General features: G+C 43.5%; 1 protein-coding gene across 6 annotated transcripts in view; it reads right to left on the bottom strand.

Annotated features, from left to right (window-relative positions):
* Positions 1–20,484, bottom strand: part of EPHA5 (EPH receptor A5) — a 195,777-nt gene that overhangs the window by 5,371 nt on the left and 169,922 nt on the right. For 4 of the 6 annotated variants that reach the window (XM_058803811.1, XM_058803812.1, XM_058803813.1 and 1 more), the window contains 5 exons: positions 17,271–17,332; positions 16,264–16,473; positions 14,314–14,463; positions 9,683–9,876; positions 6,569–6,724 (listed from right to left, as the gene is read on the bottom strand). In XM_058803811.1, the coding sequence (XP_058659794.1) occupies positions 6,569–6,724; positions 9,683–9,876; positions 14,314–14,463; positions 16,264–16,473; positions 17,271–17,332 (772 nt within the window). Of the gene's footprint in view, positions 1–1,953; positions 2,964–6,568; positions 6,725–9,682; positions 9,877–14,313; positions 14,464–16,263; positions 16,474–17,270; positions 17,333–20,484 lie in introns of those variants that run through there. The other 2 variants (XM_058803809.1, XM_058803810.1) reach the window with 1 other exon arrangement.

The following is a 20,484-nucleotide window of genomic DNA, read 5'->3' as shown; positions in this document are numbered from 1 at the left end:
CACATAAACTAGTTGGAGCCAAAAGCTACATCTGTACTTCTCCAAGGACTGTCATGTTTTCTGCCTTTTGATTTGGAAAATACCAAGTTTTTTGCTTCAGGCTAAACACATAATTTCATTATTGTACCCTTTTTCAGCAATGCTTCTTGATGATGCAAAGGGAAATCATAACATAAGGGGCACAGAGCAAAGGAGGTCAATGAGACACATCAGCAGTGCTCCTTACCTGGCAGAGAAAAGGCTGCAGCACCTGCAAAAGGTGTCTACCTTCTCAGGGGAACATGCTTTCATTTCTGCCTCCACTGAATTGTGAAACTAGTTCAGCAAGCCATCTTAATAATGAAGGAAAATGAAGTAATGCTATTGTTACATGCAATTTATTTTATGTACACAGCACAGTTGGAAGTTCACACCAGAGATCAAAAAAAAAAAAAAAAAAGAAACCAAAAAACAAACCAACCCTTGAAACCAACACAGTATAGGACCTGATTTTTAAAAGAGACAACATCCATCTTCCCCCTGCTGAGTCCTGCTCTGCTGGCACTTTTTGAAAAATCAGCTTTTTTTTTTTCCAGGTATCTAAAGTGCAAGCTGAGCTCTTTTGAAAATCCAGTACCACGTATTTCACAGATGTATAATTTCTGACACTCTCGCATGTTATGCTGGAAAAAACCAGCCTCAAACTCAGAGAAAAGCATGCATGTCTTGGCCTTTCACACACAGCCCCACCAGTCCAATAAACCCCCCACCCAGTTCACTACACAGCCTTTTTTTCTCCCCATATTGAATCCCCTTAACTCAATATCCTTGAGGAGTGTCTCATTGATTTACAAAAGAGAAAGAAGAAAAAAGAGTTTCTGGTTTCAATACATTAACTGCTCATCAGGGATTCAGTCTTTTTTTTTTTTTTTTGAATATCAAATCCTCTCAAATGTGAAGCCACCAGCCAAAAGCATGGGGGACTCCTCAGAGAGGGGAAAAACACTTTTGTGAGGTCTTGCACCTCAGCAAAGATGAACCAGAAGACACAGCTCCTGAACCAGATGCTTGCCAAGGATAAAAATCAGCAGCTTTATTCAAAAGCCACCTTGCACATATCAAAGACAACTTTCTAAAAACTGCCTAGAGAATGCAGGAGCTTTCATTTTGATGTTTCAAGCATGATTTACAGCACGTTGCATTCTCCCATGCATCCAGTGCTGAAGCACCTAAAGTGGTGTAAGGCAGAAGACAAATTTGAACAGAACTGGGTGCACAAACCAGCTGGTTTGGGGACAAAAAATCCCCAACAGCTTCTGTGCTGAAGGGCTGCAAGAACAACTGCCTTTAAGCTCCAGTCCAGAGCTCCTTGGCTCCTGTTACTGCAGCCAAATGGAAATTTCGCTGGGCTCAGCTCTGCACAGGAGATGTGTGCAGACACCCACTGGGGCTTTACAATATTAATGAGCATTCCCTGCAGGAAAAGGCACAACTGAGACCTGTGGGCACAGGGTCCAGGCTGCTTCTTGGTGTGGAAGTGACCTGACCCCTGGTGTTGGGTTCTGAGTGTGCCTCTGCAGTGGAGACCTGTGCACCCATGTGCTGGGTGCTCTCCCAGCTTCAAAATACTTGGCCTCCCCAGCCATGAGACAACTCTTATTCTTGTTTTAGAGAGCAAGTTTATCTTTTCGCTTCTTTCATTCATGTAGGACTGGAAATTAAAGCAGGCAGGAATTTGAATAACTTGCCAACAAGGTATTAAAAGGCTTACCTAAGTTGACCAAAAAGCCGAGAAAATAAAGGGGAAAATTGGTGTCAGCTCATCCCAAGCAGCCTGTGCACAGCTGCATGCATGCTGCTCTCTTACCACTGCCTTGCATGGAAGCCCAGCTGCAACACGCCAGTGACAATCCCCTTCCCTGCAATAGCCTCCTTTTGCAAGGGTTGAATTCACAGTCTCCATGTTGTAAGAAATAGATTTAAAACATTTTATTTACAAATAGAACTACTTATACACCATGGACCAGTTTGCCAAACACAGTGTAGACTAGGACTGGATTGCCACACAAAATACAACCCCCTCACCAGCCAGTTTAGTCATGCAAGCAAAAGGGCCACAGTCCTGAAAGATCTCCGAGGTCAGCAGCCGCCAGCCTACCACAGGAATTTTGCATTTCCTCTCCCATCCAGGGCAGATCTCACAACTCTTCTGCACGTGGTGTAACTACAGCTGCCCATGCAGACTGGGACTACTCATGGAGTTAGTTAGTTGTCAGAATGAGGGGAAACAAGAAGAACCTCAAAGACCTTCAGACGATGCTAAAGAGAGAGGAATCCGCTTGCTAGGGACATTTGCATGAAATGAGGACTTAAAAAAATTTGTTTTAAGAGTTCATCTGCTCTTACTCATAATTCCCATTCTACTTGTTTACAAGATGAGAATTTGTTAGGAAGCAGACACAGCATCAAAATCCCAGGACTGAGATTTTATGTTAAGAATAAGCATCTAGAGCAGGTGAACTCTTAAATGTTCTTCATCAAGTATAACTTTTAATAAATAATTTATTTTATTTTAGAAGAAAAATATATACAATGCAAAGCAACACAACACATATTATTACAAATATTCAGAGCTCTTCATCTAATAACAAACAACAGGGTGTCCTGAGATTCAGTGAGTACAGATCTTTCAAAAGGTGAAAATATGTAGTCCACATGGTTAGTAATTGGTCCAGTCAAGGGTCAGACTGAAACTCATGTCATGGATCTATCTATTGTTGAGTATTGTCCTGGTAAAGTTATTCTTGCAGTGGATTGAAAGAGCTCCAGACACACTCAAAGTCACTAGGTCGTCCACAAGTTTAAAGAGCAGGTCTGGTCCACTGGAAAGGTTCCCTTCAAGTCTGATATCCAGTTGGAAAGAGAGGGTGGAGGGTGAGGCTCCACTTTTCACAAGGTGATTCATCCCTTTGCAAGAATTAGAGCTAAATGTAGAGATCACTCTTTGTTTGAACACATACATTTTCAGGTCTTTGCTTAAGCAGGCAGAGCTTAGGACTTGGGGTGATATCCATCCATCTTAGATTTTTAATCTTTTGCTTTCAGAAATTTGTCACAAATACTACTCTTTTCTGGAATAAATGCATCAAGCCATCAGTTTAAAAGAATCAGAATAGTAATCAGGATTTTGCTTTTCATGCCAGGGGAGGGAGGTTTTTTTTTTTAATAAAAAGCTGAACATCAACTATCTCAACCGGGTCCTGTAAAGAAGCCACAAGCTGGGCACCCACAATTTCCAGTCCTGTCAGTGTCATGGCCAACTCCTCCTACAGCACTAGTAGGTTTTTTTCAGTAGATTTTAGAAATTCTTTACATTTGTCATATGTTTTGTCCTGCTTCTTCTGGCAGCAGTTAACCACCTAATTTCTACATCTCTCTCCTGCATGGTTTGAATTTGGCAAAGATCATTTTGGATGGTATTTGAAGGCAACCTCTTAAGTTGTAAAGACTGATTTACTGATGTCATTTTGGGAATGCAAGCTACTTTCAGATGTTCAGATCATCTTTTCACCCAATCCCCCCAAGTCCCAGCTCTGGAATATACAGAACAGTTGCCTCTATTAAAAATGACAAGGAACATTTAACCTGAATTCTCCTTCGTAGAGTACAAAATGTTTTGTTGCTCCCTTTTACAGGGAGAAAAAAATTAAAACCTCCAGAAAACCAACCCCTCTGAGTATATCAACCTTTAAAGAACTTTGCTTGTTCTGGTGTTTATTTTCTGGAGAACCCATGAGACTCTCAGCTGAGCCCACAGGAGCCATTTTTCTCCTTTACTTTATTTTTTAAGGGCAGGCTGCCAGTTTACATCAGACTGAATTCAGGACTTCATTACAAGACACTTTTCCTCTCAAGCTGCTATGATGGTTTCTCTTTATTCAACAGCTGAGAATCTGCTGTTTTTTTCTTTTTATACTGGTTCTGAGAGGGATGAGAGAAGTTTTGATTTGGATGGGTACTTGGCTTTTGATTAATCTTCCACAGGTTTTCCAAAAATAGACCTGAGTGAGGTCAAGCCTTTTTGCCAAGCCACCTCTGCAATGCAAAGGGCTGACAGAGAAGAACCAAGCAGGCATCTCTGCAAGAATCTCTGTCCACAGGCAGCTGGGGTGAGCAGGGGGAATTTATTTGCTGACATGGATAGCTACCTGGAATAGGTTTCAACCTTTTATCAGCTTCAACTGAGATGGAAGATGGATTCATGAAATGCCTCCTTCCAGTTTAAAAAAAACCCAACAAACCCAAAATCTCCCCCAGGGGCATCAGCTCCTTTGCACTGCTCTGCTATTCTAAAAGCCCAGAAAAAAGCTGAAGCTGAGCAGCTCAGACATGTTGTCTCCACTGGGACCAGTGGGATGACATTTGTGCCAGAGAGGACATCCTGGGACATGGTGAGGGAGCTTTGCAGCTGGTGAGAGTCAGAGCATCTCTGGCAGCTATAATCTTATTTAAAGCCTTTCAAACCAACTCGCCTTTCTGGCTAGAACTGTGCAGGTAATTGGTTTCCTGGTTCATTGCCCATCATAAAAACCATTTTAAAGCACTTTTTGCATCACCTGAAAAGATTTTGGGGGACATTTTTAAAATTTCCAGAATACTAAAGAGTAAACATAGAAAAATAGTTAAATTTTAAAGTCAAATTAAGGATCTGACTTCATAATCTGAAATGTTGCACATTGGGAATTTGAAGGTTAGGAATATGTTTGTCAGCAGCATGGCATGCTAAGAGAGTGTAGGAGGGATAGTAAGATCCCTCTTAAAGTGACACAAGTAAGTAAACTTCTAATTTGCTGTTGAAAATGCCCACTAATTTGGGTTTGAAGTCAACATTTTCTGTGACCCAAACAAAAGCATTTTACTTCTGAGCATTTCATGTAGAGCTCTTCAAACCACAGAAAATTCTGAAGAGGAACATGGTAGAAGCCTAATTTTCTTCTTTGACATGACTATTAAGCCAAACAGCAATAAATCTGTGATGGATTTTAGACAACCTGCATTTTCTACCAGAAGTTGCTCTGGTTATCAGATTGGGGTGGTACTGTGAAGATGAATGCTCCAATGTTTTTCTTTTCTATAAATTACTGCTTCATCCTATCCCCCTTTTCCCCACTCAGCCTCTGGCTAGCTATTTGTGCCATGTGGGCTCTGACCAGCCTGGGGATGGATGCCCTCTTCCTTGGCCTATGTTTGTAGGTTATCAGTCTAAACTGTGGAGTCCTCAGAAGCCCAAGTAAAGTGACACATAATTGCAGGACAAGGCTGGGAAACAACATGATAAGGTCTCAGGAGCTGAAAAGAGGATCCAGGTAAGAATCCATGCACCCTGATTCCCCAGACAGCTGCTGGAGAGGACTTCATCCCTAGCTCAGGGTTTTCATGTGAATGGCTGAGAAAAGACTTGATGAGTCCAGGTGTAAGGGGTAAATACTGATGGTATGAGTGGAGCAAATAACATCAGAGTGAGAGCAGAGAGGCTCCTGCACTCCCTCTGTGTGTGTAATGGAAAACTGAACTCCATGGGGATGTCACTGACCTGCCCCACACTCCTGTGCTGTGCAGCGAGCTCCACAGCAAGCACTGTGGCAGACAGGAGGAAATGCTGCAGTTCTGTGGAGTAGGGGAATTTTTCTTGGTTTATTCTTAATCCTCAGAAGCAATTCTGCATGTGCAGTGGCAATCTGCATGTGGTCAGAGGAGACACAACCTTCTCCAAAGCAGCAGAGTGCAATTCTTCCCACTCTGCCTTAATGCCTGCAGTAAGCTAAACTCGAATTAACCCAGCTAGAAAGGCAGGCTTGGAGGGGAGTTTGAGACAGCACAGGCAGCAGCAGGAAAGTACTGACACAATTTCACAAGCAAGGCAGGCAATTAAAGGTGCAGCATAGCAAATTAGTAGCCCTGAGGCATTTACCAAGTCATTTGAAGGCTGTTGCCTCAGCTGCAGTCACACTCATGTGCAAAAGCCACGGGCACATTCAGAAGAAAGGGTCTCGTTCAGGAAGCCTGTCCTCTAGAGCTGTGGGTTCCTGATGCTTTTGCACTGGCATCAGCTCTTACCTATTTCTGTTTATGCTGAGTACCATTTCCACACCTTACTGGGCTTCACTGTTCACTTGCTTATATCCAGATCAGCCGTGAATCCAGCTCATCTGCTGTGAAGCCAGGCTGTGTCAGCAGGGACCTATGCATTTACTGGTAGGGTAGAGGGTTTATTTTGTTGGTAATCCCAAATAATCAACTGCTAGTGTGTCAAGAGGATGGCCTGGCAATTACAGAAACTCATGCATTAATTTCTGTGAGTAAAGGAGACAAAATACTGGCTGCCAGTGTAGTAATTGCAAATTTTAGTCTTGCCTGCACTTGTTATCAATAGAGATGCTGTAAAGGAAACTGCTGACTGCAAACACAGGATAATGCTTTCCCTTTCTGCAGCCTCATCCTTACATATTCTTGGATGATTTGTCTTTCTCCTCCCTCCTCCCGTTGCAATTCCAAGAAATGAGGTGAAAATGATCTGGACACTACTCACTCTAGGGTCACCTGAGCCACTGCATCCATTGAGCTGTATCCATTCTCCATGAAGATCTCTGTGTACCGGCCCATTTTGATGGCCTCCAGCCACTCACCCACCGACCTGTAGGCACCACTCCCGACTGGACTGTGCTCCACCAAGAGGTTTGACACTCTAAAGGTAAGCAAAAACAAAGAAGCAAACAAAATCAGTATTGAGAGATACACGACTTGACTCAAGTTGCTTGCATTTTTTATGGTGAAGATGATTCTCTTTCTCCATTTTCAGTGATTGCTGCATCCTAAATCCTCCTAGCAGGCTTGATATGCAATGTATCAAACACAGCACTTCACCTGCAACCTCACCCATTCTTGAGTTAGCTCCTGCCATTTCCAGTCCTCACCACAAGCAGAAAGAGGAGGAGAGGAGTGGCATCCACCCCAGTTACCTCCTGGCCACAAGTAGGCTCCCCCAGTCACTCCTGATTCAAAGTCTTCGCTTTGATGACTCCTGCTTTGCTCTCTTCCTCCACCTTTAAAGCTCATAATTAACTTAAGGCAGCGCAGAGCCTGGAAGCTGAAACCCAAATTACATTTCCCAGCAGCAGCATCGATGGCAGGCAGCTGTTCCCAGTCCAGGGAGCATTACACAGTCCAGGGGCTGCTCCTGCAGAGTCCCTGGGAGGGGGTTTGGATGGAGACAGCATCCAAGGAGCCTGCAGAGAGCAGCAACGCTCCAGCCACGCTCCAGCCTGCAAACAAGGCACACTCCTGCTCCCACACCCTCCCTCAGAGCCTGCCAGGCAACGGCTCCCTGCTCAGCTATGCCACACACGGAAGAAGCAATTCAGGCAAATAATAACCCTTCACCACAGCTGGAGCACTGACACAGTACCTGGCACAAGCAGGGTCCACCACCCCACTAATGATGTGCAGAGAGCAGAGAGGCCTTGTCCAAGGTCAGCCAGGAAAGAAACCAGATCTGTTCCCTGCTTTGTAAAAGGGGACACACAGCTAACACAAGCCCTGAGCAAAGATTTTTACCCACAGGTAAAAAAACCATTTTCCAGGTCAGCCACTGATGGTGGCTATTACACTTAAAAGATTTTCAACTGGAAGGAGAGCTGGGATATTATATTATTATAGCACTTCAGGAATCTTCATGTATTTTATGAGCACATTAGTATTATTTGTTTATTTAATAGCAATGCTGAAGGGTCTAATAAAATGTGAATACTTGCAGTACCAAGAACGTAATGGCTTCCCATAACATTTTATACACATGAGAAATTCAAAACTCCTAAGTAATCATAATGAGAAGTGGATTTTCATCACTAATGTCAGGAGGCACCTAGTGATATCATAGCACACGCTGTAATGTAGAGAGTGACTTCCTCCCTTATTTGCATTAATGAGAATTTCCATAAAGAACACATTACATATATAAAAAAATCCTTTACAGCTGCTCTATATTGAAATTATGATTCATTTGGAATTACTATGGTCTGGGCACAGCAATCTATGAGAATAGAAGCACAGCCCCAAAGCCTGACTGTTCAGGTGCTTCATCCATATCAAAAATATCCACAGCAGCTCTGAAAAGAAGGGGTTTGGAATTGCATGGACCCATTCATGGAATAAAACATCAGCAAAGCGCTTAGCAGCTCAAGGAAATGGTTTCCTGCCTATTTTCCTCATCTGGCATAACAGTTTGGTATAAAAGAGTGCAGGAAACACCATGTAACAGGCCTGGAAAATAACTGTTCTGAGTTGAAAAAGGAGAAACCTCACATATTTTATGCTGTCATAAACCTTTTCCTGCAGGTTTGCTGGCACTGACATTACATCTAATTGCTAATAAGAATAATTTCTTCTTCAGATGGCAAATGGCACATGTAAAATAGCCTGAGGAACCAGATGTAGCTTGTATTTAAAAATTAACAGAAATTTCAGGTTCTTCTCTTTCAGTGCATGAAATGCCATGCACAGGGCCATGCCACCAGAGGGATGCCCAGCTGCAGCAGGGGAGATGTGCCACATGCAGCTGTGCAAGGCTCACTTGGAAGGGGTGGGGACAAACGACTACAAGCTCACAGCAGTACATCTCTTTTGGCCCACCCCACCAGTCTAACCTAATCTTATCCCCCTCATTCCTGTTTAAAGAAAACACATCTTTTTTTATCCCTCCTCTGAGGAGAAACTTTCCCGAAGGGCCTTTTCCATGGTTAATCTGGGGAACTCCACTGCCATCAGTGAAACAGCAATAATATACATATATATATATATATATATTTATATATATATATTTATATTTATATATATTTATATATATATATTTATATATAACTTCTTTATGACCTTGAAAGGGACTGTGTGATTAGCAACACTGATGGCTCAGAAGTAAATGTGTGCTCACAGTGAAAATAGAAAAAGCCTCTCCAAGACTACTTAGCTCTTTCTTCCCAAGTGCAGCTTTATTTCTTGATTGTGTTTATCTTACTTGTAGCTGTGTAGCTATTCAGATTCATGTTTAAATACAAACTGTCTGTTCTATTCACTTCATGTCGCTTTAGCAAAGGGTTTGTGTACAGTACTTTGGTAACCAGAGACCTGCTCTTCCAATTACCACAACTCTCACGACTTGTACTGGTGGCTAGCATGCCTGGGAATAGTTGTGGAAGGATGTACCTGGACATCCATAAGCTTTGCACATCCTAAGAGTTTCCCCAAGAGGCGCTTTTCATTTGTATTACCAAGATAAAGTCAACAGGCAGATAATTGGAGCAGTATTTACTATCTAGCTCGTGCACTCGAGCCTTGCCTTCTCTAACCTTGCAGTAGAGCACAGATAGTTTTGTCACAGACAAAGTACTGCTGAAACTCCTGTTTCTGAAAGACAGACCACTGTAATTTTCTTTGTGGTAGCAGCACTGCATTTGGAGTGAGTGAATTGCTCATTTGGCTGCAATAGAAAAAGTTGATATGAGTCAACTCCCCTGGACATAACAAAGCTGCAGGAACATTCCCCCAAGAGCACGCACTCAGGCTAAATAATCAGAGGGAATCCAGCCCTAGGGGTGGGTGTGCAGACAAGGAGCTTGCTCTGAGAAATGGTTCTGGGCTGAGTCTGTACCTGCTTGATGCATTAACCAAGGTCTTGAGGCTGCTGGGGTTCCGGATGAGCTTGTCCAACATGCTGACAATTTCGTCAAACTTGGGCCGGCTGTTGCGGTCCTTCTGCCAGCAGTCGAGCATCAGCTGGTAGAGAGCAGCGGGGCAGTCCATGGGACTTGGCAGGCGATAGCCTTCCTCCACGGCCTTAATCACCTGCAGGACACAAAACACAAGGCTTTTCTTCCCCTCATCTTTTGCCCAAATGCAAGCTGACTTTAACATAGAACTTTGGGATCAGCAATACGCTCACAAAAATATCCAGCCACCCCCCAGCTCTGTACACTCAGTAAGCAAACTCAGTGAGCCCCTCTGTCTTTCGTATTTCCCATGGGATGTGTTGAATAACTTAATTTTTAGTCATTGCAAAATGAATCTAGATAGCCAAGGCACTGCTGCAACTGGGGGGCAGATTGCCTGGTTGCACTTGTTCAAAGCTCAGTTGTGGTCTCTATGTTATATACCAGGAAACTCCTGGAGCCTATGCTAAATCCATGAAAAAGAGCCTACAGGGCTTTCTGGCATCTTCTTGATGTGCAGTGATTTTGTTTATTCAGATGTTGGCTTCTTTTTAAATGAAAAGGCATGTGCTAGACCACAAATTTGTATTACAGTAATAAAAGTCTGACTGTATTTCAAAAGAGACTTTGAATGCTAATTGATGGATGGATTCAAGGCAGAGGCAGAACAACCATCTCATATATCATTCAATACTGTCTGGGTCTAGTAGTTTCTTAGTGTGGCCACATTTCTGCCAGGAATTTAAAATGTCAGCCCAAGAGTATGTAAATTAAAACCAGGGGAGTTGTTGCACTGATTTCAAATACAAACCATCTATGGTTTTATATCTAAAACAAGTGATATGCATGTGTGTTGCCTGCCCTCTTGAAAGGCAGAAATGAATAAATGAGGGCAGAATTGAGGAAGGCAACTTGTTTTCCCCAGTTTGGGGCAGATCTGTGGCAGGGTTTTAAGCCCACAGCTCCCATTTTGAACCATTACAATTTTCAGGAGAATGCAGCTCGTGTTTCAAGCCACAAGGTTTTGTGTCTGTGCCAAGGGAGTCGTGGCAGACCATCTTCACACCCTCCACTCCCAAGATTCCTTGATGAAAAGGAGCTGGAAGCAGGTATTTGCTATGACCACATGAAAACCACATGTGCTTCACTGTTCACTCCAAAGACTACCTTAAATGCCATTCACTCATTTCACAATTTGAAAATATCCTGTGTTGAAAAAGAAGGCTCTGAGATTAGCATGAGTTGTTGTCTTAGTCTTTAGTGGCTAGATGAGTAGTACAGGATGAGCTATGTCAGGCTCAAAATTCAAAATGGTTTTAAATTGTCCTCCATACAGAGCTTTTTTCTAAGTGTAAGAGTCGCAGGAATGATCCAGGCTGCCTGAGCAGCAGTAGTGGGAACCTCAGCCTCTCTGAGGATGTATATAGCAGAGAAGCAGTTAGGTGAGGCTTCAGCATCTCCTCCAAGGGTAAAAAGCACAGCAGAAGATCTGGGCCTAAACATGTGCAGTCTTTTTGTGCCCATCTGAGATTTCTTCTTTCGGTGGAGCACTCTCCACCCAACCTACACTTGCAAGGAGATCTCTTCTATGGCCTGGCTGCTGCTCCCAGCTCCACCACATTGCGCTATTTATACTCTCTGTTTTTCACACCATGCTTTTCAGCTGGTCCCTGGTTCCAAATTTGCAGCTGCCCTATAAAGAAAAAGCTTCAGTGTGGCACAGCCATGAGAATGCTATTTGCTGTGTCCACGTCTGTATTTATAACAATAATGGGTCATCCTCCAACTGTAGCAGAAAGAAAATAGTAGCAAGACAGGGAGCAGACCATCTGGCACCAGATCAGAATATCTGAACTATATCTGCAGTGGGGTTATGCGTGCTGGATATTCCTGGCAGTAACATCACAATCAATAGCGTTAACTCAATTTACAGGATGTCATCCGTGCTGGTGATACAATGTAAATGGTATAAAAATGCTGCAAGAAGCTAGGATGCTGAAATAGACTCTTGCATCTGAAGGTGCCTTCAGGCCTCTAGCAGTAAGGGTAGCAAAAAAACCGAAACAAGAAAGACTGAGTCACTTGCAGCCACCACAGTGATTAGAAAATAAGAAAACTAGACATTTGCTGCTCCATTCATTGCTGTGCTTATGGATTTGTAAGACTTGAGGGTTTAGAATTTGCACCTAAGGAGGCACTTTTGTCTCTCTTCCTCTTCTGGACGAGCACTATTCAGACTGGGGTGACTGAACTGGATGTTTAGGAGAGGATAATTTGGGATAGTCTATTCCAGTAAAGCAAAGCAACACTCAGTGGCGTTTTCATAGATTCTCCAGTCTGAACACTAAAAATCAACCACTGTGATTATTTAGCTTATCAACCTGTGCAACACAGGCCACAATATTCCTCTGCCTAATTTCTGCATCAAAGCCTTATCTTGTGGTCAAACCAAAGCATATTTTTAGAGGGCCATCCAGAAACTAGAATGACTTTAAAATGTGATTTGTATCCTTAAAACATTTTCTGCCCTTTTGCACTTCACCTCCTTTAAAGCAAGCCATCTGTAACAGGGTGAGAATAATTTTGCTCATCATCAGTTGTGCTTGAAAATGATGTGCTTTAATTACAAGCCATACAACAAGAAACTCTTGTGCAACAGAGTCCAGAATTTATGTGATCCCTTTTTTCTCTGCACAAAAGCCAGTGCTGTATCTAACACCACTGACTCTTCTGTCAACACAAGCAGAGGAGGAAAGAAGAGGAGGCCTTCAGGAGCTGAAGGAGGAAGAATTGCATGAGAAATATGTCACAGCACTGAATTAAGTTCCTATGCCACTACCATCCAGGCACTTACCATCTGCACAAAGGGCAGAGGCAAATAACAGAGAGGTTACACAAGCAAAGCCTAAGCAGGAACTGATGTTCATGAACCTCTCAGTAGTCCTTTGTTTTCTGCTTTCACTCCAGGCAAGTCTGTGCCCCACAGAACATGGAGGCATTTGGGCTTTCTGGAACAGTTCTGTAAAGTGTGGATGCTCACAGTGCTGTGATTCAGACAAGGGACTCCCCTGGCCACAGACCATTACCTCCCTGGCACCAGCCTCAATCTTAGCCTGGCATTTACGGAACAACATCTGTGCTGTGCCAGTACATCAGCATTAAAGATAGTTACAGCGCTCAGTGTGAACGCAAAAGCTTGGCTCTCAACTCCTGCATTCTCTGCACAGACTATGGAAGCAAGTCCCTGTATTTGATTAAGATAAATCCCTGTGTAGGTACATGCTGCTTTACTGAACTTCTTGCAAATGTGACAGGCTCAGCAATGCGGGAGCAGTGGGGCATTCATGCCAAACGGTGTGTTCAGGCCCTTGGCAAGGAGCACGGCATGACCATCTCAAAGGTACCACTCGTTTCCATGCCTGGACTCAAAGTGAGATGAGACAGCAGCTCAGTGTGACAGGTAGTAACATCCACTGATGGCAAAGGCTTGCTAACAAAACTCAGGGAGAGCAGAATGCTCAGCCAGAGCTCTTGCTGCCAGTGAAACAGAAGAAAATTGCTGGAATAGGAACACTGCTCAAAAAAGCAGAAAGGATGAAACACCAAGTGTTGTGACCAGAGGAAACCCATCCAGCAGCAGGATCTCCACAGGTAGCAGGGCTGCCCCACATGCCCCGTTGGTGAATCTGACCTCACGAGTAGCTGGCATTCTCAGAGACCTTTGCAACTCATAGTTCTCAGAGATGTGAAGAGGAAGGAGGGATCTAGAAAATCTGGCTACCCCAGGCTTAATTTTTTTTAGCCTTAGAGCTCAGAGTAAAATGCAGCCCTGCAGTAGGCTCAAAAGATCCTTACCCAGGCTGGGACTGGAGCTTCAGTCAGGTGGGAGAGAGTATTCCCAGGTATCTCACTGTTTGGAGGTGCTTCAGAGGGTGGCCTCGAGGTCAGAGGCTCAAGAGAGCACTGGAACCCAGGAGCAAGGGGACACAACTTGAAGGGGACTGTACAAATGAATGAGAGCTGCAAGCACAGACTTACAAGATGTTCACAACTGGAGCAAAACTATTCTCTTGAGATCAGCAATTCAAGAATGACCAAGACTCCTGGAACTCTGTGGACTGCTGTCACTAGATCACATCACCCAGCTTTTCTGCCGGGAAACAAAGCCCTCACCACGACTCTCTTGGGTTTCTGCTTTACGTGGCTGCAGGGGTTTGAACACACAACTGAAATGCTGCCAGTTTATCAGCATTTATCCCCTGGCAGGCCTTTGTCATTAAGCAGAGGAGGGACAGGCTCCAGCTCTAACAGCATTAGTGAAGCTCCAGCGGGCTGCTGGGGGAAGCAGGCTTGCCTCCGTGCAGACACATTTCCCTCTGTGCACAGCCTGTTCTGGGCTGCTGCAAAAAAACCAGCATCAAAGGGGAGGGAGGATCATTTCTGTCTGGCATGGGGCAGCAAAGCCATTCTTACAGCAGCTCTCCTCCTCCAGTCCCCATTCTGCCTCTCTGACAGCAGAATGAGTGCTGAGCCCCCAAAGTCCCGTCACACAGCAGCTCTGGCACGTGCTTACATCTTGGTTTGTCATCTCCCAGTAAGGCCTCTCGCCGTAGGACATCACCTCCCACATCACGATGCCGTAGCTCCAGACGTCGCTGGCAGATGTGAATTTGCGGAAGGCGATTGCTTCAGGCGCTGTCCATCGAATGGGGATCTTCCCTCCCTAAGTGGAAAAGAAATGGAGAAAAATCCCCAAAAAATAGATTGCAGAGGAGGGCAGAGAACACGCGAAAAAAGTCGAAACAGCTCTTCTCAGAGCACCAAGGGACGTTATTTTCTCTCTGGAAAGAGACATCGAATTTTAAAGTAAATCTGTTTGACAGCATGGGGCCCCTTTCCACATTATCTCAGCCCATAAGCATTTGTAGGCTGCCTACTAATTGGCTGTCCTGAAGGTTTGTTGTTTGAATGTTGTTTGAATGCTGGGACATGTATAGGATCAACATCTCAATTATGTTGCACGGGTTGGTAAGGGAATACAGTTCCTCCATTTCTGAGAGCGAGCGGGGGAGGAACAGACAGTTCTGAGGCTGAGGAAGACTTTGATCTAACGAGGGCTTCATGCAAATTGCTGCGGAAGTAATTCCCTTTTTTTCTTTTTTCTTTTTTTTAATGCAGTCCTGGTCCTGCAGAGAGATCTGTGTAGCAGGCACAGAAATCTGTGTGCGCAAAGACCAGCCGGCTTAGCCTCTGCTGTGGGACTCAAAATGATGCCACAGCTGTCAAATGTGCTTTGCTGTTTCCTTTTCTCCTCTCTATCATTTTAGAAATCAAACTTCAGATCAGCTCCGAGAAGGGAAAGGGGAGGGAAAGGAGAGTCTGGATTAAGGAATACTTTTCTCATTGGGTTTAAAGAGCTGTCTCTCTTGATTTATATTAAAAAATATTTTGCTGTGAAGTCCCTTCCTCTACGTGTTGAGCTAAATATTGGAAGGTCTCCCTGAATGCCCCCTAACAGTGTTTGTTATTGGAAAAAGATAGGATTTGGAACACATTTTCAAAGCAACTTTTTAAAAGTCTCTTCTTCCCATAATTACTTATTCACAAGCTCAGAAGTGCATGCCTTAAGTGAAGGGCCAGATTCTCAGCAGTGCCAATTAGCACATGGCAGCACATGGGAGCCACAGCAGGGCTGGCCAAGAGCCCTTCAGCCTGCAGGGAAGTGCCAGTCCAGCTGTGCACTGGCTCCCATCACGGGGCCATGACTGACAACAGCTGGAGGGCCTTTCCAAGATGTCCACAGGAACAGGGAACACGGCTCAAGACAGTTCCCAGCACCCTCAAAACAATACCCTTGGAAAAACACAGTAATAAGACATGCCCAAGGAGTGCCAATCACTGCCATTAATATTGGAGGCTCTCTCCAAGTCTGTGCTGTTGAAGGTGGGTCCTGCCCACCCTCTCTCTCCAGTGCCAGTGCCCTGTGGGCAGAGCAGGGGCAGACCACTGAGGCTGGATTCTTGGGTTGGGAGAAATTACTCTCAAGCAGGTAATGCTGAGGGCAGTGTGCATTATTTACAGTGGTCACTCATTACACACTTAACAATGTTTTAAAGGGTGAAATGGTTCAGAAGACCATGGCTTACATCAGAGGATGGGTGCCTGAGCAAAGCAATTGCTCTTTCTTCCCTTTGGTATTCACCAAAGAGGACAGAATAGAGCTTGGAAGCATGGCAACTTTGCAAAGTTTGCTACTTGACTCGTGTACCCTACTTAAACTTCGGAGTTATTAGTTAAACTCTGTGTTATTTAAACTCTGTGTTATATAACCCCCCACTATAAATTAAAGGCATTTGCAAAATTAATCTGGTGACAATTAACTGTTATCACCTGGTCTAACCCTGTTGCTCAGTTTAGAGGCTCTGGATTCATAGAAGCTCTTTGCTAGAGAGCCTGAACAGCAAAATGTGGCAAGAAATACGTTCCTCTTGAGCTCAATCAGTTTGGCATCCCCATAACTGACCCTGGTTGTGTATGCTGCTTCAGGGTCATCCTCCAGGACTCTGGAGAGGCCGAAGTCTGACACCTTGCAGACCAAGTTGCTGTTGATCAGGATGTTCCTGGCAGCCAGATCTCTGTGCACGTAACCCATGTCAGACAGGTACTTCATTCCGGAGGCGATGCCTCGCAGCATCCCGACCAGCTGGATGACGGTGAACTGCCCATCATTCTTCTGCAAAAGGAAGGAGACTTTTGATGAGCTGAGAGCCTCTGCACCCTCAGCATTGTGTGTGCAGGAATAAAAATGCAAAGGCAAGTCTCCAAGGAAGGAAACCAGGAAAATTAATAATTCATTACTCTCATGCTCTGACCATGAAGCTTTTCTAACTTTCACTGTTTAGATTAAGATCTCTAGAGACAAAGCTAAGGAAATGTAGTTCTTTTAACTTGAGAGCAAGGAATGAGCTGCATCTACTGGTGGCTGATAGAGAGACTGTGAGTGGAGCAAACACATGTGTATAAGGTGTATAAGGGCACCAGGCTGGGCTGTTTCTCAGTCAGGCAACTGAACAGCACCAAGTTGCATGGAAGTCCTACCTGCAGAGGTTCATGAACACTTGAGGGGGTAGGAGCTCTTCCCCATGTTGCCACATTGCATTTATAACCACTTCCCTCACTCTCCCTTCTCCAGCTCTTACATTTCATGGAAAAACTCTGACAAGTCTGGGGTTTGCTATGCTGCAGTACGGGTCTGCTCCTGAACCACACCGCATTTTGCAGGCTAAGTTAATACCTTCCACTGCCTTCTAAAATAAATGTAATATCCTCCAATTTATTCTTACCTGTTTCTATAATTGCATGCCCCAGGTCCTTCATGATGCTGTGTAAATGCAGATCAAAGAGACCACTGAGCTACTCCTGCCCCTGGACAGCACCAACACCCAGAAAACATTTTCAATGGTATGAACCATCTACAAAGAACCCAAAACAAGTCCCCAGGTCCCCTTGGAAAAAGGATCTAAGTAATACCTTTAAAAATGTATCCAGAGAGCCATTCTCCATGTATTCAGTCACTATCATTACTGGTTTGCCTAGAATAAAAAAGTGCATAAGTTTGTTAGGAATTTATCTAAAAACCATGAGCAATAAAAAAGTCTTTTAATAGTATCTCTGCATCTGGATATACAGCCACGCAACACTAAATCTACACCAAGACACTGCTGTCCCAGCAGGATGACAGATGTTGTTCCCAGAATAGATAGAGAAGTAGGGAAATTGAGGAGTAGTGGATTAAAAACTAATACCATATTATGGGTGGGGTACCAAGACCTAGACTGTTTAGATGATGATTGAGAAGGATGCTGTAGGCTGAAGCCAGGCAGTTCTTGCCTCCACCAACAAGCTGAAAGCTTGCAGAGGCCAAAATGCACACAGCAAAGTCTTTGGATCCTTCCCTCAAGCTTCAACACCCTGAAGTAACAACAGGAGCCCAAAAAGAGCAACAAGGATGATCTGAAGCTTGGGCTTGGTAACCATCAAAACTGAGACTAGGAAAGGTTGGGATTACATTCCTTGTAATTCAAGTGACTACCCTTGCAAACACACCTGGAAGTAAGAGAAGGAATATTTACACTGCAGAACAAAAACTCATTAAGTGTGGAATGAGTGCAAGTGGAAATCAAAGTAAAAGTTCTTAACAAAAGACCTGGTGTCCTATTGTTGACAGTAATAATAATGTTTTTCCAAATCTGTTTGATTAATTTTCATGCCCGAGTCATTTTAATGGTAATTATATATAGTTTTTGCTCAGTTTTTAAATCTAATTTCTCGCTAGCTTGCCACAATGGCGTAGCAATAATTAATGTGGTGTGCTCCAGCCCTTGTAAATTCAATGAAATCTTATAAGAACATGTAAATTATTTTTTATTTAAATCAATTTCCATTAGCTAGCACAAAGCACAGACAAAAGTGAAGCTGTCAGTTATTTGTAAAGTGCATTATAAATGTCTTTTATAGAAATGATCAACAAGAGCTGCTATGTGTCATAACATGCACATGAAGGTAAATATTAAAAATCAGCACGTCCTACCCTTTAGATAGATCTTAATTTTCCCATTTTTGATTTCCTTAACTATTTTGCCTAATTTACTGCTTAATTATGTACATAACAAAGGTAATTGTGAACTTGTCAATCAAAATACTCATTGCTGTGCAAACATTACCTTTGCAGCAGGAAGGACCTGTGCTGCTTCAATTCTTTTACGTTACTCTCACAACTGCTGCCCAAGCTTGAAACTCACCCAAAATATGACTTTTGATATGAGAAATGCACCTTGGGACCGTGAAAAATATTGCTGAATAATCCCAAATGAAAGATGGGCCCCACCTTTAAGGATGGTGGCCATCTGTCTACACACAGCATGGGCTGAACGTAGGAGGGAGGAGAGATCTCAGGGGCCGCTGCTATTGGATGGCAAACATGTCAGTGGCTTTGCAGGGAAGAAGACTCCAGGGATATCTCAAATGTTAATGTTTTGTTTTGATTTTAAAAGCTAAACACACAACTGTAGCATGAGGTCCCTTATCTCTGACACTTCAAAGCAGTGTTGCAGTGAGAATGGTGTCTTGTTATGCCACCACCCTGGGGGACCTCCTCCCGACTCCTGCCTTTGGATGCCACCAGAGAAAAAAACCAGCAAGATTTCTGGCACTTATGTTTCATTATCTGACTGCTGCAGGTTGGCAGCAATCATGGAATAAATTAACCCCATCTCCAAGAGCATGGAAATAAGGACACAGATAGATAACTTTCAACAAAGTAAATTAAAAGTAAACAGCAGCCCTTCCAAAGTGCTGGGCTGATTCTCTGTGTCACTAGGGCTTCCTCCTGCTGGCATTACATGGTCATAAAATATATGTGGATGGCACTCATGTCAGCAGTGTGCCCAGTGCAACAGTGCAACCAAATGGGATGCAAATGAAAACTGCCACTACCTTTGTAAAGCAGAAATAGCAAAAGGTTTGTCTGCAAGAGGACAATGAGCATGATTAGTCCAAATTACTAAGGTGTGCATTTGAACTATATTAGTTAAATACAATGATATTCTCATTAAGAATTAAAAATGGCATAATTAAATTCAACTTAACCTAATTTACTTCCAAGGTAAATCATGATGCAGCAAAGACCCTAAAGATTTTACCCTAAAGATCTGATTCTACAAAAGGCCAATGACTGAGATACTGAAGGGTAAAAGAAGTTAAATACTTAGAGATTCATAAAAATTGCTTTGGTCCATGTAAAAGAAAAGGGAAAACCTATGAAGATGCTACAGATGTGTGCTGGAAAATAATTTTGAGTGCAGTAAACAAATATTTACCGAGCTAATGAGAAGCTCTGGGTGCATACTGAATCCAGACTCTAGATTCTCCAAGTCCAATTTAGAAGCAGGGCTCCCTGTGTTTCCACAGCTTTTGGAGCAGACAGCCACTTTATATAAAAGGCAGCTTGCTAGGGAGGCACATTCTCACTAAAAGTGGAAATTCCAACCATCCCTTGAGGCCCCAGCAGCCAGAAGGACTCAGGCCAATGCCAGTAGCAGCTTTCGTGGATGTACAATCATCACTTGCTCTTTGCCCAATATTCCACATTCCTGCAGGGCTAGAAATTGGAGCTCTTACACAGGTCGTCCTCAAGAGATTTTGGTATTTATTAAAATTTTGGCAGAAATCCATTTTGGTTATTTTTTTTCTTAAAAGTTTCAGGAAATGCAATTTCAAAGAAAAATGCAAGAAAAGGCTGTTGATTACAAAACAGCATTGATTTTGTGGAGATTACAAGGACAAACAGCTGGAGCCTCTGTACCTTCTCTATTGCAGCTCTGGAAAAGAGCTAATGTTGGAGATGCTTCCTCTGAGGAATGACAAATGGTACTGAGAGCAGCACGTGGCCCCAAATGCCACCATCTGAACAGCAGCAGCTCAGCAAGCTCTGACACTGCCAAGCATGAAGGCAAGAGGGGAGACACCCATTCACACCTGTGAGGCTGGTGCTTCTACATTAAAACACAACTTAAAATAAAGAACTAATTATTTATTTTAGAATTTATAATTAGCTAACAAAATAATCCTTGATGCAAATAATGTAGGTCCTCCAAGGCTCTAAAATGGATGAGTAACAACAACTCAACACATTTTCCACAGGCTCAGCACAGCACCAACAGCCGTGTGCTGGGCAATTTGGATG

The sequence above is a fragment of the Ammospiza caudacuta genome, chromosome 4, assembly GCF_027887145.1.
Source record: "Ammospiza caudacuta isolate bAmmCau1 chromosome 4, bAmmCau1.pri, whole genome shotgun sequence".
Classification (NCBI taxonomy): Eukaryota; Metazoa; Chordata; class Aves; order Passeriformes; family Passerellidae; genus Ammospiza; species Ammospiza caudacuta.
This window is presented reverse-complemented; position numbering and strand designations above follow the sequence as displayed.